The following is a 25,146-nucleotide window of genomic DNA, read 5'->3' on the forward strand; positions in this document are numbered from 1 at the left end:
TCAAAACTTAGAAAGAACCCTTGCCCTTGATCATGCAAATCCTTCACCGCAAACTTCAAGGAAACTATTATTCTTAATAATGCAGGACTCCCCTAATCGGCCACTTCTACGTGATACACAAGAGTCTCGGTCACTACAAGTTCCAAATGATTCACCACTTCCAGGGATCGTATAAAATTGTTTTGACACTCCATAGTCAATCATGACAATCACTGGCTCAACCCCATTTTAACCTTGCTCCCTTCAACAATTCAATAAAAGAACAAATCAAGAATAATGGTGGAAGAAAGAATTTCCAATAAAGTCATTCTTATTTCTGAAAAATGAATTATGGTTACTACGATTACATATTTATTACAATGTCGTTATACAACTAATTGAAATACAATGGAAATGGTAGGGAAATTCGAGAGTCCCTTTCTGTACTAATTTATCTTCTCATGAAAACTTTAAAAAAAAATTGCTGAGTCAGGAACCCATTAACCAATAACCTGGGTCTCTATTGGGACCCACTTCTTTCCGTATCAGGATACTACCTACCTCCAATAATGAGATGCACTAGCTAGGAACCTTCTTCCTTTAGTTGTTGTGTATCCTGGCAAACTTGATCAGTCATAGGGGTATCTGAAATAGCTTCATTTGTGAGTGCCAGAGGAAAATTTGTTTGATCTTTTTCCAGTTGGGTATTGTGCTGATCATCTCTGACTGCATGGTCCAATTTTGGTGTAACACTGTCCACGTGATCTGTTGCTACTGAATGGCTCTCGATCGGATTGGTTGCTAGTGAAGATGACTTTGGTAACATGGGATTTCTGTGGTCTTCATTAGCATCAGCAATCTCATATTCAGATAAGAGATCCATGAATTCATTAAGCAATCTCTGGACTTTCCTGTTTGATGCCATGGAAGGAAGAATATCTTCCCTCAGGAGCTTGTGTTTCCTCATTCCCTGCAAGGGTCCAGCTGGAAAATTTGAGATGATGAAATGATAATGTGGTATGACAATCATATAAGGTGTGTTGGTCAATAGAATTCCAGCATCTTCTTGTGGATAAATGAATCTGTGAAGTATTGTTGGACCTAAATAATCAGCAAATAAATCTTTCTTTCATGCATTTTCTCTCTGTTAGCCCTCTAATCATAATAAATTTCAGTAATAATCTATTCTTATATTGGAAAATATTTAAGTCTGCTCCTGTGCCATTATACCATTCTCAGCTTGACTCATTTTTTAATAAACAGTAATAATAATCGGGTTCAAGCAATACATAAATTTATTAGGGAAATAATTATCTCATGCAACATGAGATAATTATCTCATGCAACAGAAACAAAATAGTGGAGTCCACTATTTTTTCTTTTTTTGAAAAAGTAGTGGACCCCACAATTTTATCTCTGTTATCTTATGTAACATGAGATTAATAGATCCCAATTTATTATATATGTATTGATAGAAAAAAGTCTTACAAGCACAAAAGGATCCCATGCCAGGTTATTTGAACATGAAGATGCTTCCTCAGCCATCCCCGTTGGAGGTCCAAGAAAACTCTCACAGACTTCTCGTAAACGAGATTCATCTGCTTCTCTGCAATCATTTTATAATCCTTGTTTAGTCTGCAAGTCCAAAATCACAAAGACCATAGAATGTGCATGCATAATTACAAAGTATCTAAAACTAAGATTTATGACTACATTCTCTGAATAAATATATATGGCATCTTCCTAATTAAAAAATAATAATCTTGAAGACTAATCACAAGAAGTTGAGTTCTATCCATTTTAAGAATAGTTATCATGTAAATTAAATTAATTTAGTAAGGGTACGATCCAAAAAAAATTAGCAAAAAAATAGTGTTTAAAGTGTAAACAGCTGAATAGGTGCGACACAGACAGCAAGAGCAAGAGTGGCATGGGGGGTGTAAGAAACGATACATCACTCGTCAGAAGCACTTTTGATAGAAACTAAATGCATATAGAAGCATGCATGTTTCATGAATGAACAAGAAGGTGCTAAAATAGCATTGGGAGAATAACTAAAAGAAAAAGAGAAAATAATAACACCTTGCAAGAAAGCGTAAGTAGGACAACAGGCATTGGCGATATTCACTGGGGGATCCCAAAGCCAAGGAAGAAGCCAATTGAGCTTCCAAATGAGCACGTGTCTGCACTCCATCGTCAGTCACTCTGTATCAAGATACTCATGTTTAGAAAGTGTTCCTTTAAAACATCAGAAATCGAACAAAAAGGGGGTTAGGAAAGAAAATAAAATTACAAAACATGAGATACTAGATAACAAGCATGTTGCATCCTCCTCCTAAACAAAAAGTCAAAAACATAAATATAAAAGAAATAATTGTAGATATTTTCAAACTTATTTATGCTTTGACATATATCCTTTTTATGATCATACATGTTATACAAGATGAGATTAGGAACAAAAGCATCCAACAAAAAGTTGGAGTAGCACCTATTGAAGAGAAGAGGACAAAAACCTGCCTAAGGTGGTTAGGTTGAGAGAGAAGAAGACTAAAGGGGGCTCCCAATAAGAAAAAAGTTGATCAACTGAAAGATTGTCTAAGGGGTTAAACAATTACGAGAAACTGCTAAAAAAAGGCCTTGATCAAGGTTTTATAGGAAATTTGGCAGTTTAGAGAATCCAATAACATTGTTTGATCGGATGACCCCACTGAGTGAAATAAAGCCTGGTTGTTTATATATATTTCATATCCATTCAATATCCAACAACAATTCAAATCAAGGACCAAGGCCAACTTTAGACTATAAAAAAAATAGATGCCAATCAATACACACCTAGTCCAACCTGGTTTCCGGGCCAAATATTTTCTAAGATCAACCTGCAAAGTTGCCAGCTCACCACTTTGAATTGAACCCAAACTCCAAGAGCTGGCAAAATTTGATGCAGGGAAGCAATCATCTGCAACCCTGAGCCAACACTTGACACTCATATCAAATAGGAAAGCATGGCGGGTGGCCAACACAATAAGAGGTAAACCAGATTTTGATAGCTTTGCAGATATAACTTTAATAGTTCCTGAAAAGAAATGGTAAAATTAAAATAAAATAGCCACCAAAAATGGCAAAAATTGTTGAAAAAACCAAGGCAAGTTGCCCTCATATAGGGGGATAAAAAAAATAAGCTCAAGGCCATAGTTAAAAACCACGTATCTCCAATATCAAACAAATGTAGGTAATATTTGGTACCTGAATCTTTAGCAGATGAGTTAGGACTTGAAGCAACGAGAGAAGCCAATGAATCGTGAAGGAGACAGGTTCGGTTGAATAAATCCCATAAATAAAGGGATCCTCTTCTTGTCACCAGCAACAATGTCCAGCACTCATCACAATCTACAAATGTTGCTGCAGATCCCGTCATCATGGTAGGCATTGCTCGTCTCCCACACTTTGTGTAAATCTTCTCAGAAGAAAGCAAAAGACAAAAAACAGAGATTTTCAAAGCATAAGATCTACATCTTCCCCATTCATTCAACTATACAGTAAGCCCATAGTTTTACAAGCACAAAAAGTTTTAACTATGTACCACACATTAAAAAAGATTAGTCATTAGTCACTTAGAGTAGAGAAGCCCATATCAGAATTGAAACATAATATTTTATCTAAAATCTGAATACCAAAAGATAATGGGAGAAAACGCACAGAACACAACCCAAGATGATATAAGCAGTAGAAGATTCAAACAGAACAGATAACCATCGTCATGCAGTGGTTTACAACATGTATGATGTGGTTTGCAATTTCACCCTCAATGTGTCATATTTATGGGGTATTTTAAGTATAAGCAACTTTCCTGATCAATTATTAGTTATACAATGTTTGAGCTTCTGCCTGATACATGTATGCAGGGCACGCATGTATTAACAACTTGTATGGACTTGAATTTGATCAATGCAAAAGAGATGCTACCAAGATATTAAAGGGCATAAAACATGCATAGAAGAGATAAGTTCAAATAATATTAAAACATGATGATGAAAGTGTTAGGAAAACGAGCAGTTAGTATAAAGGATGTTAGGTACAACTATCACAACTTACTATACAATATAAGCCGCAATGATTTACTATGTATATATATATATATAGATATATATATGTTGAAAAGTGATTTACCTGAAGACATCCATCTTCACACCCAACTGCCCAGAAATTAGCATTGCCAGCTAAAACAGTGACTTTTCCTGATATCCTATCAGACCAAAGTGTCTGACGCCCCCTTGTGCACATAATTTCTGTTTCTTTCATCGTGGTTGTATTTCCCACCCCTACAATGTCATTTACAGCATGTTCTCTTGGGCGTGCTTCCAAAACAACAGGTGAATTATCTTCCCCACCTTTTTTGTCAAATACCCTAATGGAAAGTGTAGCACAACAAGGAACTAAAGAACTAGAAGTCATCAAATTGCCCAACTGCTCAACATTGATGCTTCCATCGCCAGCACAAGCTGGAACCTTCTCAATTACTAGGCTCTCAGAAATTGTGGCCCTAGCAGTAACCCCAGAACGCTCTTTTAAATCTGATTTCCTGCCAAGTGCTCCTCCCAGGCTATTTGCTCTTATGCCATCATCATTAGAAACAGCTCTGTCAGTACCCTTTCTGTGATCAGAAGACACAAGAGGAAAATCAAGTTCTTGCTGAACTGCACCAGACATGTTTTCCTGCTGAACAGGCAATCCAACTGCTTCTGGAATAATTCTTTTACGACCATCAGGTCGTCTATATTCTCTTTGCTTAACAGGACTAGAAATCCGGCCAGAGGTTGTAACTCTGTTTGACCCATCACCAACTGGACCTCCACTCTTCTTACCATCATCAACTTGAGGCTCAGCATTTGTTGTAGCAACTCCCGTATCAACATAAGCCTTTTCAATTGTTTGGTTTTGCTGGACATTAGAAACCACTTTTTTGCTGGATGTTTGCTTGGAAGAAGCTGCTTCTAGCAGTAACTGTGCCGGACTTTCAGCTAAGTTTGCTTTACGACCTCTTTCATCGCCATAACGACTTCTCTTCAATTCATCTAGCTCAGAATCACCTAATCTCTGACCAAGTTCTTTTACCTCAAAATGAAATGTAGCTACAGATCCATCCAAGGAGCATGCAAAAAGTGAATATCCATCAGGACTCCTGTTTCAAAAGGGAAAGTAAAGAATAATAAAGAGGAATCACTCAAAGATATAATAAAGTCAAAATATTAATTTAAAAATAACATTTACATAACATATCAAATGCAGCTAGAGATGAATAGTAGTACCAGGACAAGTCCACAACACTTTGAGCAAAAAAATGCTTAGCCACAAACAGAGGACGGGGGCTTGCAGTAGTCCATACTGTTATAGTCCGATCCTGACTTCCAATGGCAATAACATTGTAAGGCTGTGGCTCTTTGCTTCCAGTCTTGGAAGCACCATTGGTCCACCCAACAGGTTCAGACTTCACTTCCTGAGCATTAGAGGAATTCCTTCTGAACATAGAATGGTTGAATTTCACTACAATGATGGGAGCATTGTGTCCTAGGAAATCAAATGTTGCGGACCATTCCCCTCTCTCTAGCACAGGGGCAGAATGCCTTGGCTTCTGGAAACCATGAGTAGTGGTGATAAAATGACCACAAGGAGACCACCCAAGCCGCCTGAAAAAGGTTGATCCAAGCTGAAAGGAAGACACAATAAGTAGGAAATAGAAAGTTTTATTCGATCAGAAAAAAATTCAAAATAAGAAACTTACTGATTTTGTCCAGTGACCATCTGTCCTATGAGCAAGGCTCCAATCACTAGTTCGCCAAAAAATGACAGTTTTATCATCAGATTGACTTGCTATAAATGAGCCAATAGGATCCCAAGCAACCCCCTTAACCAGGCTAGAATGGCCCCTTAGAACAGTAATGCAAATGCCATCACTCATATTCCATACATGGATAGTGTTGTCCAAACTCCCACTAGCCAATGCGGAATCATCAGGAGACCAATTAAGATCCACCTACTTTAAGCATGGACAAATAGATATCAATTGAAAATGTAAAAGCATTCAGATAAGCAGCTAGAGGCCCATTTAGATGACACATTTGGTTCATTGAATTCCAAAAAGCAAATGTCAGCATGAAATTAATTGGTTGGAAGTATTTTTGAAAAAGAAAAGAAGATGAAAAAGTAAAATCAATTGCATTACCACATCTGCAGTGTGTCCTCTCAAAGTCATTGCAACTTTCCAGTTTTCAATATCCGGGGCCTCTCCACTGCCAAATTCTGTAGTTCCTGAACCAGGCTTTCTCTCATGAATCAATATCACCTGATCATCGGACCCTGATGCGACATACCTTCCATGCTTAGCCCACCTAACACAATTGACAGACCCAAAGTGATCCCGCAGGGTTGCAAGAAGCCTTTGAGAAGAGGCATCATTTTCTCTGTCCGTACTAACAGACTTCATATTCCATATGCGAACCTGCATGAAACATAGTTGAGAATGTCATTATAAGAAAAATAACTCAAATGCCAAAAAAAAAAAACAAATTTGGAACATAATGATCCAATATTGGAATCAAATGCTACACTGAAGGCATGTAACTGGTACACAGCTAGTTTTCTCATATACAGTGGGAAAACGTTAGTAAGGTACACAGAAAAGTTATGAAGACAAAGTAAAACAAGAGAATCAAGAAATTTTGAAGCAAGAAATATTTCAAAGTTTTTTGCTGACACTAAGCTGGCAGTATTAACTATTAACGTTAGATGTTTATTATTTCTTTTTATTTTAATATAAAAAGTAATTCAGCAGAAGGCACCAAGAAATCTTGAGCTAAATTATGCATCCAGAAAAATAAATGACACGCTCGTTCGGAAGCAATTCTTATAAATATGAAACACAAAAAGATACTCTAGGCCCTGAAAATAAATAAGCATGAAGTAAAGGACACATTGAATCAAGAAAAATAGTAACAACTCACATGCTTCAAAAAAAGTGTGATCAATATTTTCAATTAATAGAAAATATAAAGAAAGCAATGTTCCTTTGTTATCTATCCAAAAAAATAAAAGTGGGGGAAAAAACAGATAATCAAATCCCATATAAAAGAATTACAGGGCTGTTGAAGTTTACAAAGAATTATAATCAAAGTGGGGTGCTATGTCCTTAGAAACCACATAACTAAAGGCTCAAAATTCAAAATCATCCGTAAATTGAGAATTTCAAACACATGAAGAAAATTTTCATACCTTGTGATCACCACCACCAGTAGCGAACCTGTCCCCGCCGGGTTGAACATCAATGGAGAAAATTTGCATGCCTTCATGCCTAACCCAACTAGGTTTCTCGGCAATCATCTTCCAAAAAATCTCTTCTTTCACACACAAAAAATAAAAAAAGTGTCTTTTTTTCCACTCTGCTTACTGCAAATTCAATTCCTTTACTTTTCTTTCAAAAGAATAAAACCCGGTTTGAATTTGGGTGCAGTGGAAGGAGCTGAGAACTTCACCCACTATGCTCAAAACCTACGAGATTCCTACGCAAATGCTGTTTCAGAATTACTGTGAAAACCAGAATCAGAAAAAAAGAATAATAATAATAATAATAATAACATACGAATATTATATTTACAACCTCAGTTGGTTATAATCTCTTACAATCAAAATTATAATTTATTGCATCATATTTATTAGTTAATTATTAATATTTAATAAATTAAAATTATTAAATTACTGGAATTCAACCATTAAAATTTGGGATAGGATATTATTATTATCAAATAATAATAACCTCATTAAATAATTATTAATTCACAAGTAAATGATAATTTTTAATTGGCAGAAATCAACGGTTAAAATATGATAGTAATATTATTTGGTAGTAACAATATCCTATCCCAAATATGATAGTAAGAAGTTGTAAACAATAGGAGATTATAAATACAAGATATGATCATTTGATACCCATGTCAAACTTTAAAATTTGTTATTAAATCTTAACTGATAATTTTTGTCAATTAACGGTTATTATTTATTAGAAAATAATAATTAATTAATGAGTTTGATTAATAAAAATTATAATCATCAACTGACAAAAATCAATAATTAAGATTTAATATCAAATTCTAAAGTTTGATATGGATATGAAAGCATCCGTTGTGAATATAAACTCCCTGGTAGTAATAATTCACTGAAATTTGGCATGCATACTCAAGGGTTTAGCAATTTTCTTGAAAGGGGCAAATAAACTAAATTAATGAAAAACCCTGAAGAAAAGAAAGAAAGATTTTTTTTTTTTATTTGAAAAAAAAAAAAGTAAGAGAAGATCGAGGGGCTAACTTCCCTATCAACGGTCAAATCTAGCTAACTTAAATGTCAATGACTAGAAAATTAAGAAATTAAAAAAAGAAAAAAAAAAGCAATAACAGAGATTAAAAAAGAAATTATGGATTGAAAAAAAAAAAAAAAAGGATGGATACGGTGGATATGAAATTATGAATGAAAACTTACTTTTTGAGTTTTGATATAGTGCATAGGCCGCTGGGTAAGAAGCAAAAGAGTACAAGAATATTAGTGATAGTAGAGAACATTGTTTTTCCAAAAGAAACAAATAGAAAGAAAAACAGCTATACATTGGAATATTGGATATTTCGGTTTCATATAAGTATAACTACAACTTGGCTTTAATAAGGCCAAAAAGTCAAGTGTAGTTTTTTAATTTCCTTTCCTAATCAAGTTATTAATCTATTGGCACTACTACCATACTTATGATAATAATGACCAACGAATCTGGCCAAAAATAAGTTTCTCGATAATAATGATTTAAATATTCTATGAAATGAATTAGTAGTCAACTTGATATTATTACAAAACAAAAAAATAATGTATTTTATTCAATTTAAACAAGTCAAAAAAAATTATTTTTCGTCCAAATTATACTCTTTGGTTGAAAAATAATCAAACTATTAAATCAACAAGTGACCACATATTCCAATCCTTACAGTTACGCATAAAAGTGAGGTCATTTTTTTAAAAGATAAAGATTTAATTTGTATACACTCAATATAATTTATTTTTCTATTATCACTCAATTATATATTTGTCATATTGATAAAAAGTTTAACTCTCAAAATAATTATATGTAAGGTTATATTTTTTTTGGGTTTCTCTTTTCTCATGTCACATGAGATATCATCTCTTATGTCATAGATACAATAAGTGATGAAGTCCATCACTTGTTAAAAAAAATAAAAAATAAAAAGGACAGCACGATTTTCGATGTCTCATAACATGATAAAACTATCTCCTATTACATAAGAAAATGATTTCCTTTTTTTAATGACATGATAATATACAATTGTGAGAGGGTGAACTACGAGGAAACATCCGAGAACCAGTCCTGATTGTTTACTAATTTGAAAAACGATGTATGTATTATAATATATCATTTAAATCCATGCCTTTTGTATATTTTTCTTTAGATCCTAATTATTTACTAATTTGAGAAATTATGTAGGTACTAAAGTGATATCGAAAAGCCCTAGAAGCGGAATTTTTTTTAACACATCAAGACAAGAGTATCGAATTTGATACTCCATTTTTCTCAAATCTGAAAATTTTTAACCAAACGGTGGTAGCTCAGTTGATGCATGGAAGCTAAGCAGGTGGGGTGAGAGCATGTGTTCGAATCTCTCCAATACCACCTTTGGGAGTAGTTTAAAACTTTAATCATGGATCCGCCTCGAATCGAATTAATTGCGAAGCAATGAACCAATTGTAATATTTCTAAAAAAAAAAAAATCATATTATTTGAATCCATGCCTTTTTATATATTTTTCTTTTAAGTCTTGATTGTTTATTAATTTAGGAAATTATTTACGTACTACATATTGAAAAAGCTCTCGAAGCGGAATTTTTTTAATACAAGGGCAGTACCGAATGCAATGATCCCTTTTTCTCAAATCAGAAAAATTTCGTATCATTTGAATTCATATCTTTTTGTATATTTTCCTTTTAAGTCCTGTTTACTAATTTGGGAAATGATATAGGTAGTATACTAGTATCAGAAAAGTTCAAGAAGCGGAATTTTTTTTTTTTGATAGACAGAAGCGGAAATTTTTTAATATAGGGAGAGTATCGAATTCGATACATATTTTTTCCCAAATTAAAATAAATATATATATCATTTAAATTTAGAAAAATATGAATCTGTCATAAACACAACAAAATACGAATCTTTCCAAAAAAAATAAAAAAAAAAGTGTGGTCCCATATGTATTACATGATACCAAATTTGTCATGTAACTGACATTCATCTAATATAAAACGCCGACATTTCAAAATCTTTAACGTGTCGTGTCTGACATTTTTTGGCACTCCGACACTTTCTGACACTCCAATACTCATTGTAAAAGCTCAAAAAATATTCAAAGGTTACGTTGCATTGCATTTTGAATTTCAACTATTAGATTACGATTATCATTATTAGAATAAAGTGTATTTATTCTAATACTTATTTTATTAAATTTAATATAAACATTTAAGATATCTTAAATATAATATATATTACATAAATTAAAAATATTATATAATATTAAAATGTGTCATAACTTCTCAAAATTTAACAATTTTTTTTGTTTAGAATCAACGTTGTCGTGTCGGTGTAACATTGCACATCTATGTCTTTTTTATATTTCCCTGTAGTCCCGGTTGAAACGACGTAGGTAGTTGGTACCGAAAGAGCTCTCGCAAAAAGCATGGATACGGAGTGTTCAGTTGAGTTGTTCCGCCGCCAACACTCGAAATTATAGGCATTATTAGCGTACGTTGTCACCCCAAATATTTGAAACAAACGTCACTTTCTCGAGCATGACTCTGAGTCTCTCTTTGAGGGCACTCACAACCAACAACACTTCAAGAAACCCAATTCTCAGACTTGGACGTTACCATTTTCACTGTTTCACTAATCCTCTGCTGCAATCCCATGCTGTTGCCCTCAATTTAAGTACCCCTTTGTGGGACGGTGATCCTTCCATTGTACAACAGCTGTTCGACCAATCTCCTCTGAGAGGCCTCAAAGAACATAACCAGTTTCTCTTCCGTTACTCTCGCAATGACCAAACCCAAGAAGCCCTACACCTTTTTATGTCCCTTTGTCGTTCGGGTTTACCCCCTGATGAATCCACCATGTCCTGCGTTTTGAAAGTTTGTGCTAGTTCATTTGATGGGGTGGTGGGTAGAGAAGTGCATTGTCAGTGCGTCAAGTTTGGACTTGTGCAGCATGTTAGTGTAGGAACCTCTCTGGTTGATATGTATATGAAAACTGAGGCTGTTAGAGATGGGAGGAGAGTTTTTGATGAAATGGGTGAGAGAAATGTGGTGTCTTGGACTTCCTTGCTCGCGGGTTATTCATGGCATGGGTTTAATGATCATGCATGGGAATTGTTTTGTCAGATGCAAGTTGAGGGGTACATGCCTAACCAGTATACTGTTTCTACTATAATTGCAGCTTTGGCCAATGAGGGTGCGGTTGATATTGGAATTCCAATCCATGCCATGGTTATAAAGCACGGTTTTGAGACAGCAACACCTGTGTGCAATTCTCTAATTAGTATGTATTCAAAGTCAGGGATGTTAAGAGATGCAAGAGCTATTTTTGATTATATGGAGTACAAGGATTCAGTTTCTTGGAATAGTATGATCGCAGGGCATGTGAAAAACGGACAAGATTTGGAAGCTTTTGAAACGTTTAATAACATGCAACTTGCAGGGGCTAGACCTACGCATATGACATTTGCTACTGTTATCAAGTCATGTGCAAGCCTTAAGGAATTGGAGTTAGTAAGATTGCTGCACTGTAGGGCTCTGAAGAGTGGGTTTTCCACTCACCAAAGTGTCACAAATGCACTCATGGTAGCATTGAGTAAGTGCAAGGAAATGGATGATGCCTTTAGTATATTCTCATTGATGTGCAGGGGTGAAGACGTGGTGTCATGGACTGCTATGATCAGTGGATACTTGCAGAGTGGTGGAACTGAACAGGCTGTAAATTTGTTTTACCAAATGAGGAGGGAAGGTGTCAAACCAAATCATTTCACGTATTCTACCGTCCTTACTGTGCAACATGCTGTTTTCGTTTCTCAAATACATGCAGAAGTTATCAAAACTAATTATGAGAAGTCATCTTCAGTAGGAACTGCACTTTTAGATGCTTATGTTAAGATAGGAAATGTTAATGATGCTGTTAAAGTTTTTGAGCTAATTGAAGCGAAGGATGTAATAGCATGGTCAGCAATGCTAGCGGGATATGCACAAACAGGAGAAACTGAAGAAGCTTCTAAAGTCTTCCTCCAATTGTCAAGGGAGGGGGTCAAACCAAATGAGTTTACCTTTTCCAGCATCATTAATGCCTGTGCTGCTCCAACAGCGGGAGTAGAACAGGGAAAACAATTCCATGCCTGTGCAATTAAAATGAGATTAAATAATGCTTTATGTGTAAGTAGTGCTCTTGTTACCATGTATGCAAAGAGAGGCAATATTGATAGTGCACATGAAGTTTTCAAAAGGCAGAAGGAGAGGGACTTGTTTTCGTGGAACTCAATGATTTCTGGATATGCACAGCATGGCCAGGCCAAGAAAGCATTAGAGGTATTTGAGGAGATGCAAAAACGAAACTTGGAAGTGGATGCTGTGACATTCATCGGTGTCTTTTCTGCCTGCACTCATGCTGGCCTAGTGGACAAAGGTCAGAATTACTTTAATGTCATGATCAATGATTATCACATTAATCCTACAATGGAGCACTACTCTTGCATGATTGATCTATATAGCCGTGCGGGGATGCTAGGAAAAGCCATGGATATCATAAATGACATGCCATTTCCCCCGGGTGCAACTGTCTGGCGCACTCTCTTGGCAGCTTCTCGAGTGCACAGCAATATAGAGCTTGGAAAACTTGCTGCTGAAAAGCTTATTTCACTTCAGCCACAAGACTCAGCTGGTTATGTCCTATTATCCAATATGTATGCTGCAGCAGGAAACTGGCAAGAGAGAGTCAATGTGAGAAAATTGATGGATAAGAGAAAAGTGAAAAAAGAACCTGGGTATAGCTGGATTGAGGTAAAAAACAAGACGTACTCATTCTTGGCTGGTGATTTGTCACATCCTTTGTCAAACCATATTTACTCAAAACTTTCAGAGTTAAATATCCGGTTGAGGGATGCAGGTTATCAGCCTGATACAAACTATGTGTTTCATGATATAGAAGAGGAACACAAAGAAACTATTCTTTCTCAGCATAGTGAAAGGCTGGCCATTGCCTTTGGGTTAATAGCTACACTTCCTGAAATTCCCATCCAGGTTGTGAAGAATCTTAGGGTCTGTGGAGACTGTCACAGCTTTATTAAGTTAGTATCACTCATTGAACAGAGATATATTGTTGTCAGAGATTCAAATCGGTTTCATCATTTTAAAGGTGGTTTGTGTTCATGTGGAGACTACTGGTGATGTTTGGGGCTAATATGCTTTATTTGTTTTGAATATTCTTTTGTGGATCAGGCTTTTGTTTGCCAAAGGATCCATGAAGCTTTTCCACAAAGCATAAATTCTTGTGGAAGCTTTATGTAAAGAGTGTCATGGGAAGTGAAATCCTAAATGTATGATGATATTGGTTCTCCACTCTGAGATAGACCATTGTAGATATTATTCAACTTGGGAAGGATGATCTGCCAACAGAAACTCTCAGAAAATATGCATTTAATATCGCTATGGCAAAAAAGTTGATAGTATTGCTAAAATTTGTTAGCTGATTCCAGGAATTCTGAAAGTCCATGCCAGTTTTGCTGCTGAACTGGTTCAAGGCAGGTAATGATTAGTTTAGGTATTTGCTAAAATGTTTCTTGCCTACCGGTCATTTTCCCTCCCTTATTTTAACTTTTATTTGCTCATTAACTTATTGAATTCTAAATTTAGAAACTCTGTAATATTGAAGTAATCAATTTTAGTTGTCAGATACATAAATAACATAATGAGAAGTGCTATCAACATTGATACGTTGAATTCTAGAGAAAATCTTCACTCCATGATGAGAAGTAATCAATTTTTGATGAACTGGTGATAGAATTTGTTTGAAACTTCTGCCACTGAATCAATATAACTTCGGTGATTAGGCAATATACAAAGATTGCCTCTTGCTGATTGAGAATTGGTTATACGGAAATCCTGATGACGTCCATTGATTTTAAAAATAAAAAAGAAAAGGAGAAGTACCTCCATATGCATTGATTAAGACATAAACTCTATACAATTTATATGCATTTTCAGGAGTAAATTCTCGGTTGTATAAAAAATTATTCAATTTCATTTAGTAAAACAGTTTAGTTAGAAACAGGTTTTATGATAAAGTGAATATCCTAATCGGCATCTTTCGTAATTAATCTGGTGTATCTTACAGTAGTAGCTTAGTGCAGCATAGCAGCTTAATATTTCATCCATTTCGAAAATTGAAAAGCACCCACCACACCTACCCTCCATAGCAGAACAACGTAAGCAACCAGCATCACTCAAGTTGTTTTCTAATCATATATCAGAACCCGTTATACACAATTTAGGAAAAGTAAAATGAGTATGAGTACCCAAAAAAAAAAATGAGTATCCAGTTGTATAAATCCACCTCCGTACAAAAGAGGATTTCACATCCCCCCAAACAAAATTAAATCCCCCCAAACAAAATTAAAAAAAAAAAAAAAAAACGCATTTCACTTGTTCCAACCGCTAAATAAATTACAGATTATAACGAATATATTTAAAACCAGTGTGAATCTTTGAAGTGAAACTCCATCAGCGTTAACCCTCCTCTCCAAACTCCTTCGTGAATCTCTCATGAACCTCAAGGTCAGCTTTGCTTACTGTAGGCCTTTGTCTGGCAAGTACCTTGTCAAAATCTGTTCTCGCAATAGGGGGTGGAAGTATCTGCATGAGTTTTAAGCAGTAAGCATTTCCCCGCTTCAATTAAAGTTACATATAAGAGAGAGAGAAAAAGAGAAGCATAACCATTCAAAGATGAATCAATTAATATAAGGAAATAAATAAACAAAACGACATAGTTTTGGAGTAGCCGAAGATAAACTTATCTCAAGTTGCCGGAGAAATGTTTTTTCCATATATATACATCATTTTGAATACCTTAGAAGCAAGTCCTTTTGCAGCAAGGTCCTGCATTGTGATTTGTAATGCATCTTGTTGCTTTGATCCACATGGGATCCACATACCCTCAGGATTCTTGAAGAAAAACATGGCATCTTGGGTTTTGCGAATAGGTTCAAATAAAACATCCTTCACCTGAAGAAGAGGTCCAAAAAACTTTTACCTGAAATTCATCTACGTAAAAGATTATTGAAACCGGTTATTTCATATAGAAGGACTTACACAGACAGATATATCTGAACCAGAAAACCCCTCCGTCCTGCTAGCCAAATATTCAAAATCACTTTCAGCCAAGTTATGGGGAGTATCTCCTAGATGCACCTGCTCAATTTATCAAGCCAGAAAAATAGCATGGTAAAACCATTTGCTAGGTTTATATAGCCCAATAAAATCCATCATTTTATAATCATGCATATTGCCCTTGCCTTGAACATGTGTTGGCGAGCCTTCAAATCAGGTAGTGGAATATATATGCGCTTATCAAAACGACGCCTTATTGCCTGCAATTACAAATTGATTGGTGAAAACATTGTATGACTCTATATGGGATCGCATAAACAGAATTGATTTTTTTCTTACCTGGTCCAAGGCATAGGGTGTATTTGTTGCTGCAAGAACGAGAACTTTCTGATCATTGTGTCCTACACCCTAAAATGTGAAGTGGATAAACCAACAAACTACATCAAATAATGAGAAACTGAAAATAGAACATATACCAAAAATGTTGGAAACTGCATTAATGTTAAGAACAAAAAAGTGAATCAAAATAAAGGTATAAAAACAAAAGATACACAAGCTATATTTTGACAATAGCTTGCACTTGGGAAAAATATAATGAAAAAAGAATTATTTTATAAAAAAATAACTGCCGGGTTCAGCTTAAAATGAAACAGCAAAACAGAAAACAAGATTACTTTTAGATGGGAAGAAAATTAATAAAAAATCCCATTACTAAAAGTTATCAACCATGTTTCTTCACAAATTTTCACAGGTCAAGGATAAGAACAAAGACAAGAAAGCTTAAGTGCTTCTGAGTGTTTGACGACCAGTAAAACATTCTTTGGTAGTTCAGTTTCATAAAAATGAATAAGTATCTCGTTGAAAATACATACTGAAAATAATCAAAGATGTTGACTGGATAAACATCACAGTGATTACCAGTTTGCCACACACACCTAGCATTCCTTTTCTGAGACGTATATACTAGATAAAGCACAATTGAAAATATGCAACTTTCTCTGTGAACATCTCATTGAATAAGAACAGGACATGCAGAGTACATTATAAGAGACTACTTCAAATCTACAGTAAACATAATTATTAGCTACAATGGCTTAGAATTGCTTTTTTTAATATTATAAAAAAAAAAAATAACAACAGCAGCAACAGTGACGAAAACACTCTGATCAAAGGAAAGCATAAAACTAAAGATAATTCAAACGTAGCTGTTATTGCACACTCAAACAAGACTTGAAGACCCAAAATACTACTAAGAAGCAGGGCCCTGCATGAATTAGCTTAACCTTTGCTCTACTATCCAACTACTATGGTCTTACATGCTGAAACAAGAAAAAATTAGCCAAAAATTGTTTAAAATGAAGGCTTAGCTTGTTTTTCTCCAACTCAAAAAACTCAAACATGCAAGATGTATTAATAAGCACCCAGCCATCCAACACCTCCCAGCATAAACAGAACCCAAGGAAACCTACTTTTAAAAGTGAATCACAAGACAAGCTTGTGCCTAAATGGGTTTATATCAAAGAACTTAAGAATTTGATTCTGTCTTTTCTTCATGATTTGAAACTATTTTATCGAAGGATCCACATATATGACTATATAACTGGGACTAAGGCTACTAACAAGTTCTTCTTGTGCATAATGTAATTCAAATGTAAACTAACAAACTAATTATTATGCTTATCAACATATCATCACCATAAAACTATTACCTGCATCTGCACCAGAAGTTCTGTTTTAATCCGTCTTGAAGCTTCACTCTCATTGCCTTCTCCACGCTGACCACATAGCGAGTCTATTTCATCAACAAATATGATAGAAGGAGCACTTTCTCGAGCCATTTGGAAAAGGCTTGAAACCAGCTTTTCACTTTCACCCATCCACTTTGAAACAAGGTCTGATGAGGAAACACTGGTGAAGAATTCAAAAGTTAAAAATGCTTGCAAGAACATGTCCACTTATGGACCTACATTCATAACAATACAGAAGACATTTTTTAATAAATATCAAACACATCTGATTCTCAATAGAAACATAATTATTGTCAAGAAAAGGCAGAGAAAATTGAAGGATGAATTTGAAAAGAAATATAATCATGTATATATCATCTTCTAAAAACAACACAATTGGCAAATATCAATCTGCCATATATCATAATTCTATAATTTTCAGCATTATTTTTAAAAACAAAAAGCTAAACTATTTTCATTTTAATTCCGCTCATTTTTATCTTATCCAAACATAAGGTTGGATAATGATGGAGAGCAATGGAAATCAATTATAATAATGTTGCAGTTATTGTCAATTTTAGAGTAATTTCCATTAGAAATTTGGATCTTATTTAGCTAATAAGATAACCTTAATGCAGTTATGGTAGAACTAGAATCCTATTGGGATACTAAATGGATAGGGAAAGTCCTAGAAGATTGTTTACTAGGAATTCCAGTTTTAATGCCTATAAAAGGGTATACAATGCATAAAATGAGACAAACATATATTTTCACTTATGAATATGAGTTCATTCCCAGGATTTTCCCAGTAATCACGTATATTCCAGACCTGGAGGTTTCTCAACCAAATAAACTTATTCTGTGCTTAAACAATAGAATGAATTTACCTGAAAAATGTGGAGTCAGCTTCTGTTGCAACTGCCTTGGCTAAATACGATTTCCCTGTTCCAGGTGGTCCATACAACAAAAATGCTCTCCATGGTCGTCTTTTACCTGAAGAGACCATACATTTAACAAAGTTCCATGTTACATAAATTAATAAAATTTAATGAATGTACACTGTATCCTATTGATATAACAAGAAATTTTCAACTATGCTAATTTAGAGTCTGCATGGAAGACATGTAGTAAATTGAAAGGTGAAAATAAAATGTAACTCAGTTTTCGCTCATCATCATAACTTCTGTTGAAATCATTCACTCCTTCCTCTATTTTCCCCTTGCCAGTTTCCACACACGCTCAACTCAACCAAGCAGACCCTTCAGCTATAAAATAACGTCTCGATCAAATTATAGGTCCCTTCTTATGAAAATTAAGGTTTTACATGGGATAAGTTATTTTACTTACCTTTTTTTCATATCTACCTTGCGTACCACTCTACAACACAGTTAGATCACAATCTCAACTAACATTTATCATTTCCCTCTCATCTTGAGATTCTGATATAACTATGTTGAAAATTGGTAGACAAGGTAGATATGAAAAAAAGCAAATAGAATAACCTATCCCATTTTGCATACTAAAAAGAATGAAGTGAATAAACAAACTTTTCAGCTTCAAACTGTCAAAAGCACCTACTTGCACAAAGAAATTCCTATCCCTCAATAAGAAGCAAGCTGCTAAACATAGATAAAATGCTTCTAGTTCATTATGCATAGTTTCATTTAAGCAAGGATTCCTCTAACAAGGCAACAAAAACAACCATGATTATCATTTCACTACAACTAGCACTGGCAGTGATGAAGAAGCTAACCAACCAGTAAAGAACTGAGGAAACTTCACAGGCAAAATCACAGCCTCCTGCAAGGCCTGCTTGGCGCTCTCCAACCCTGCGACGTCGTTCCACTTCACATTGGGTTTCTCCCTTATGATCGCCGAATTGAGCCCAGCCCTGAGCTTCGCCTGCTCCGGGTCCTCCCCGTCTCCCCCTTCCCCGTCCTTGGGCTTCGTCTTGGGCCGCGTCGCCACCGCGGCATCCCTGTTGGAGGCCGGGCTGGGCCCTCCATCGTCGGGGAGGGCCCGGATCTCCTCGGCCCGCCGCAGATACTCGGTGAATTTCTGAGTGATGGCTTCTTTGATCTTAGGGTTCTTCTCGTACTTCAAATGGATCTCGAAGTAATCCAGAGCGTTCGTGTAGAGACGTAACGCTTTCGCATAGTTCCCAGCATTGTCTTCCTGTACGGCTTGCTTCACGTACTCTATGGCTTGCTCCTTGAAATTGCTATACATTTTCTTCCAATAGCATGTACAAGAATCGAAATCCCACGCCAAAAAGTTTTTTCAATATTAGCTGGTGAAGGATAAGGGAAAACCCTAAACCTACAACACAATCATTTCTTCTCGAAAATCTGTGGTCGATTTTCTCAGATTTCGAAACCCTAACTCTGCGAATTGAAGGTGAGCTTAGGAGGACCTGATCAGAAATAATACAAAAGAAAAGGAGGAAAGAAAACCTCAAAGGTTGGTTTTGGTGTCAGAAAAAACGCGTTTCTTTTTTAAAAATTTCTCACCTGAATTTTATTTTCGACCGATTGAGTTTTGTGAAATAATTAAGGAAGAAATATCTGTCATTTTAAAGAAAGTAAGAAGTAGGGAGATGTATTGGATTAAGATTTTAAAAGTTTATTTTAATTATAAAAAAAAACTTTTTTAAGATAAAAAATTCTACAGACATTAAAAGATATTTTAGAATTGGAGAGACTTTAAAGACTTTTTTAAAAGCCTTTTTTTACAATTAAGATTTCATAAGATTGAATTTTAAATGATTTTAATATAATTTATAACATTTGAAAGGACAATATGAATTTATAAGATTTTAAAAAATTATATGAATTCTAACTAACATTCAAAATTATAAGAGTCAATACAAAAAGGAAATATTATACATACAACCTATTTTTGTTTACAATATTTTACAACTATATCTGAACAGTTGATTTTCGTCAATCAACGGTTATCATTCATTGCAAATTAAATATTAATTAATGAGTTTGATTTGCGAAAATAATAATCATTGATTGACGAAAATCAACGGTTAAAATATAGTTGTAAAAGGTTGTAAAAAAAAATAGGTTGTAAGTATAATCTTTCTTATAAAAAATAACAAAAAAATGCAATGAAATTAATAAAAAAAACTAAAACCTAATATAATTTTCTCAATCAGTAAAACATAATATAATTTTTAACAAATATTCAAAATTACTAAACAATAGCTTTTCACATATCTAATGGGTTGAAAATTATCTTCTTCGTTTGGTATCATAGCTATGCATATATGATTATAAGATCCAATTTTTTTAATTATAAAAATAATTCTAAATTTGCATATAGAACCTAAAGTTCATGATAAAATTTCTTCTGAAATTTTTGCAATTGATCTAGAAAATCTTGGAGTTTTTGAAATTTTCTAACCATATGAATCTGAAATTTTGGGTTTAATTACATGAAAGTTTAGAAAATTTCTCAAAAAAATTTCAATCGATACATTGAAACCTTAAATTGCTTTGGGGCTTTTGAGAAACAAGCTTTTAGTTATCTATTGACATAAAAATTGTTTGAAATCATTTCCTATAGTGAAGGAATTTCGTTCATGAATGTATTGTTACGAAATACAGGGTTCATATTATGAAAGTTTCAATCTTTCTTTAAATTGTTATTGTTTAATTGATGTAAAACGAAAATTTGTTTGAGGGTTTTAGTTTCCCTGTTATTTTTCTACGGTTTTATGTTGTTTTTAATACAAAAATCACACTTTTTATGTCAAGAAAAACCGCGACCCATAGCTTGAAAAATCACTCTTTAAACTTCCAAAAAAATTCAAAAATGGCTCAAAAATATGTTATTTTTTAGATAGATTATATTAAAATCTCGTTGATTTGTTGTTTCTGGGTTATTTTGTGATCAAAACCGCTCAAAAATATGCTCTTTTTTTTTTAGTTTTGACGAAGCTCCCTTGACGGAATCCAATTTCGAGTAGTCAACCTGCCAACCTGCCAAAGGAAGAACAAAACACTGCAATAGAAGAATCTCAAGAAATACTAGGGGTTGGGGTGAGATTGCAAGAGAGACATCTTATTTATATTTTTCACTAAAAAGTCTTACGAAATCCACACCTATAGAAAATCCATTAAAATGGTCTGATTTTTGAATACCACGAGATTGTGATTCCATTGTTGAAAATCTTGATTGAATACCAACGGATTTCAAAATAATCCTTTAAAATCTCAATTGAATACCACATGACTTTTTTCAATCCATTAAAATCCTAATCGAATACCAACGGAATTTTTTGTCCAAAAACAATCCATTAAAATCCTTTGAAATCTCAATCTAATACACCCCTAAAGTTGTGTCCTTATAAGTGAGAGAAAGAGATAAATGACAGGGAAAAGAGTGAATGGACAAAAAAAATAAAAGTGTAGATCCTACTTTTTTGTGAAAATAAAATAACACAAATGATGTCTTTTAAAAAGATAAATATTTTTCTCATTAATTAAGGACTGAAATGTGAATAAAATTTGTATTAAATCAAACTGTCATTGTTTATCTACATTTTCATTTTTTTAGTTCATTTTTTTCTTTTTTGATGTATCGACTTTAATTACCACTTCTTTAAAGTGAATCGGCCCTAGTATTTTCAAAAGTTTTAACACAATTAAAACTCATCGCTCATCTCCAAATATGTATTTGGTAAAAATTAAATTCTCTTCTCCCTACTTTACACAGCATGTGTTATTAATTGAATTACACTTAATAAATGTTCATTTTTCAAATATCAAAGGATTTGTAAACGTGAAATATATAATTATGCTTAATACAAAAAACTCTGTAACTTATTCAATCGATGACATAAAAAAGTTGAAAATCGGTGAGGGGAACAAATTTCTCGTAGTAGTAATAGTACATGCCAGCAGAGGCGGATGTAGGTTGAAGAGAAGAGGGTCAAGTGCCCACCCTTAAATTATGATGCAAAAATACAAAAATACTCTTATCTTGAAATTCAAGTTTTTCCAATTTAATTTCGGAGTAGGATATTGTAACAACTAATTAGGGTTACTATCAATGTTACTACTAATCAATTTCACCGTTAGATTGATTATGTTGATCCAACGGTTATATTTATTTTCATCCCAATCAATTTCACCGTTAGATTGATTATGTTGATCCAACGATTATATTTATTTTCATCTTTGTATGGTTATGATTCCCCATATTTAATACTTTATATTTATTTCTACCTTTGTATGGTTATGATTTTTCATATTTAATACTTTTACATTAAATATGGGGATCATAACCATACAAAGATAGAAATAAATATAACCGTTGGATCAACATAATCGATATAACGGTGAAATTGATTGGTAGTAACCCTAATTGGTTGTTACGAGCTTTAATTTTTCTCATTCTATTTTATTTTTTCGTGAGTTTTTTTTTCTCCTCCATCTTCATTATCTAAACCTAACCGCAGAGAGCTCTATTCGACACCCATTGTTTGCATCTACATATTGATTCATCTTCTCTCAAACCTCAATCTCCATTATTGAAAGTTGGAACATTTACTTCTTCCTCCATCATCGGTCCAATTAAGTCGCAATCCGTACATATCTATATTTAAACCAGATTCAGCCAGCCGGGAGCTGCTCGCAAGTCGTATTTTAGACAAGACCTTATTAAATGCTCACCCTTCATTAATTTCCTGGATCTGCCACTGTTGAGGAGCACAACCGATATAAATCTCATATTTTGGGCCTTCAAAGAAGAAAGATGAAGGGGTATACTATTTCCTTTGCCAATTCAAAGGATACAGATGAGCATCAGAAAGGTACCTGACGGGCGAATGAAACATCCACTGTATATGAATTAATATAATGATTGTTGTAGGCTAAGTACCGTTTATGTATGATACAGGAATTTTGTAATGTCATGGGCTGGATTTGGTGTTCACTGTCCCCCAACATATTGGTACACTTATAACCTGTGTATAGTAAATATTTTCCCCTCATTGTTAGCAGTGTATTGCAAAATGTTGAGCGGAGATGAAATATGTTAGGTCCACATAGACCATAAATATATAGTCTTTATATATGCATACGTTCAGAGATATTTACGAGAAAGATATTTAATTAGCTCAAGACCAATGTATCAATTACTATGCACTTGATAATGGGCGTATAGCCAAAGCGTGAGAATGTACACACAATATTGGCAGCAATAGGAAATAAATTTAGGAGTTTCCTGTAAGTATAAAATCCTAATGGGAATGTATTTCTTTGATCCTCTACTATCTAGGATATTATTTGAATATCTTTTGTTAGACAAGTTATTGAGATATGGATCAATTCATAACAAAATATAACCTTTTATTATACACACATGAATATAAGTTAAGTTTCAGAATTATGGTGGTGAGAAATAGATACTTAATAAAAAATCAAATAAAAAACCTTCCGACTTGTCGGATTAAGGATATCAGCAATGAAACCCAACTATAAATTAAAGGGAAAATATTTGTCATTTTAAAAGAGAGATAGACACAAAATAATTTTTTTATTTGAAATTTAAATTAAAAAAAACACTCACTTTCTCCTCATGATTTTCATTTTTTGTGTCTATCTCTCTTCTAAAATGATATAACTTATGTCATTTAAAATGACAAACATCAAACCCATAAATTAAATACTTAACCTCTTTCCTTGTTCACTCTTTATACAATTTTTTTCCTTTTTTTTAAGGGTTTTATAATTCTCATGTTGAATGAGAATTGAAATCTCATGTTGTAGAGATAAAAAACATGTGAGATCCATGTGTTAGAAAAAATTATATGTAGGACTCATGTCAGTACGAAAATCGAAAGATGTGTAAGAAAAATTTAATTCTTATGTTAAATGAGAATTATAAAACTCTTTTTTTAAACGTGAAAAGTAGGATCATTTAATGGGTATTTCTTATATCTCCCTTGCCCACAATTTAAGGAATTAATAATTATCTTAGCTTTCTCCTTCTTTGGGAAAGTAAAGAAGTGGGAGTTCGTCATCTTTCTTGAATTATTACCCGTTTGCTATTTTGTTTTTGTATCATAAACTTACAATAACTTATCTGCCAAAAAAATAAACTTACAACAATTTTTGTCTAATTTTTATTTTGTTATAACTAGATTACAGTACATTTGATTTGTTTTCTTGTATTATAACACATTTGATTTGTTATCTCCCTTCACATTTTTTTTCCTACTCTAACGGACTAAGATATCTCAAGGCCAATGGTGTTAAGATCGAGATTTTACTTAAGATCGAGAGGGAGTAAAAAAATCATAAATTGTAAATTTGAAACGGATCGTAAAATTGTACCTGTTCATATAAAATATTAAAATTACATAAATAATTAAATAATTTATCACATAATCATATTATCTTAAGTGTTTTATTTAAAATAAAAAATAATTTATTACATAATCCTTAATTGATACAGGTGTAACGTAAGGTTGGTGGTTGCATAAGCTTTTTTATTTACCTCGAAGAATATACTTGTCATGTGACAAAACTCTAGAAGGTTTGAGCAGTAACATAAGGCAGTGATGTGGCAAGTATTCACACTTATACAACTGTTGTCTAGTAGGAAATAAGCTACAAAGTGGAAAATGTGCGAAAACACGGTGCTCCTCTGAATCCGAGAAGCACAAACAGAGGCAAAGAGAAACCACAATAAAGGTGAGTGTCTGAGAGAAGATGGTGATGAGAATGGACCATATTAGTCTGGTTGTCGATTCCAACGGTGTGCACGACAAAGGTGAGTGTCGGTGAGAAGATGTGTGATGAAACTGGTGTAAGGCTGTGAGCTATAAAGCTCTCCTCTCCAACTCCATCTTACAAAGTTTTCTTTCTTGGGATAGTTGTTCTTCTCTTTCTAAGGTTTTTTTCTGTGGTTTTTCTCTCTCTGATCTCCGGTCTTTAATATCAATCGATGGAGCTTTTTTCACGAT

The 25,146-nt window shown here is 33.9% G+C and overlaps 3 protein-coding genes across 6 annotated transcripts; 1 reads left to right on the top strand and 2 right to left on the bottom strand.

The window, feature by feature from the left end:
- Window positions 1-338: 338 nt before the first annotated feature.
- Window positions 339-7,508, bottom strand: LOC133291179 (protein HIRA-like). 4 transcript variants are annotated; one of them, XM_061489397.1, is made up of 10 exons: window positions 7,246-7,508; window positions 6,200-6,475; window positions 5,759-6,010; window positions 5,286-5,683; window positions 4,147-5,158; window positions 3,223-3,433; window positions 2,812-3,052; window positions 2,062-2,184; window positions 1,468-1,585; window positions 339-949 (listed from the first exon to the last, which is right to left on the bottom strand). In XM_061489397.1, the coding sequence occupies exons 1-10, from the start codon at window positions 7,351-7,353 to the stop codon at window positions 563-565; spliced, it is 3,126 nt and encodes a 1,041-aa protein (XP_061345381.1). In that variant the 5' UTR covers window positions 7,354-7,508; the 3' UTR covers window positions 339-562. The 4 variants fall into 4 exon arrangements, with proteins under 4 accessions (XP_061345381.1, XP_061345380.1, XP_061345383.1 ...); XM_061489396.1 differs by having other exon boundaries at window positions 3,118-3,433; XM_061489398.1 differs by having other exon boundaries at window positions 811-949; window positions 1,468-1,614.
- Window positions 7,509-10,863: 3,355 nt separating this feature from the next.
- On the top strand, window positions 10,864-13,802 carry LOC133291165 (pentatricopeptide repeat-containing protein At2g27610). The gene has a single exon (XM_061489370.1). The coding sequence runs from the start codon at window positions 10,864-10,866 to the stop codon at window positions 13,498-13,500; it is 2,637 nt and encodes an 878-aa protein (XP_061345354.1). The 3' UTR covers window positions 13,501-13,802.
- Window positions 13,803-14,627: 825 nt separating this feature from the next.
- On the bottom strand, window positions 14,628-19,615 carry LOC133291173 (protein SUPPRESSOR OF K(+) TRANSPORT GROWTH DEFECT 1-like). The gene is made up of 8 exons (XM_061489386.1): window positions 18,923-19,615; window positions 18,053-18,158; window positions 17,148-17,346; window positions 15,778-15,846; window positions 15,624-15,698; window positions 15,421-15,519; window positions 15,178-15,333; window positions 14,628-14,964 (listed from the first exon to the last, which is right to left on the bottom strand). Exons 1-8 carry the CDS (start codon window positions 19,392-19,394, stop codon window positions 14,839-14,841), a joined length of 1,302 nt encoding a protein of 433 aa, XP_061345370.1. The 5' UTR covers window positions 19,395-19,615; the 3' UTR covers window positions 14,628-14,838.
- Between the last annotated feature and the right edge of the window lie 5,531 nt (window positions 19,616-25,146).

This window comes from Gastrolobium bilobum, unplaced genomic scaffold, assembly GCF_033153095.1.
Source record: "Gastrolobium bilobum isolate Gb01-03AN ecotype WA unplaced genomic scaffold, APGP_CSIRO_Gbil_v1 utg1383, whole genome shotgun sequence".
NCBI classification, from domain to species: domain Eukaryota; kingdom Viridiplantae; phylum Streptophyta; class Magnoliopsida; order Fabales; family Fabaceae; genus Gastrolobium; species Gastrolobium bilobum.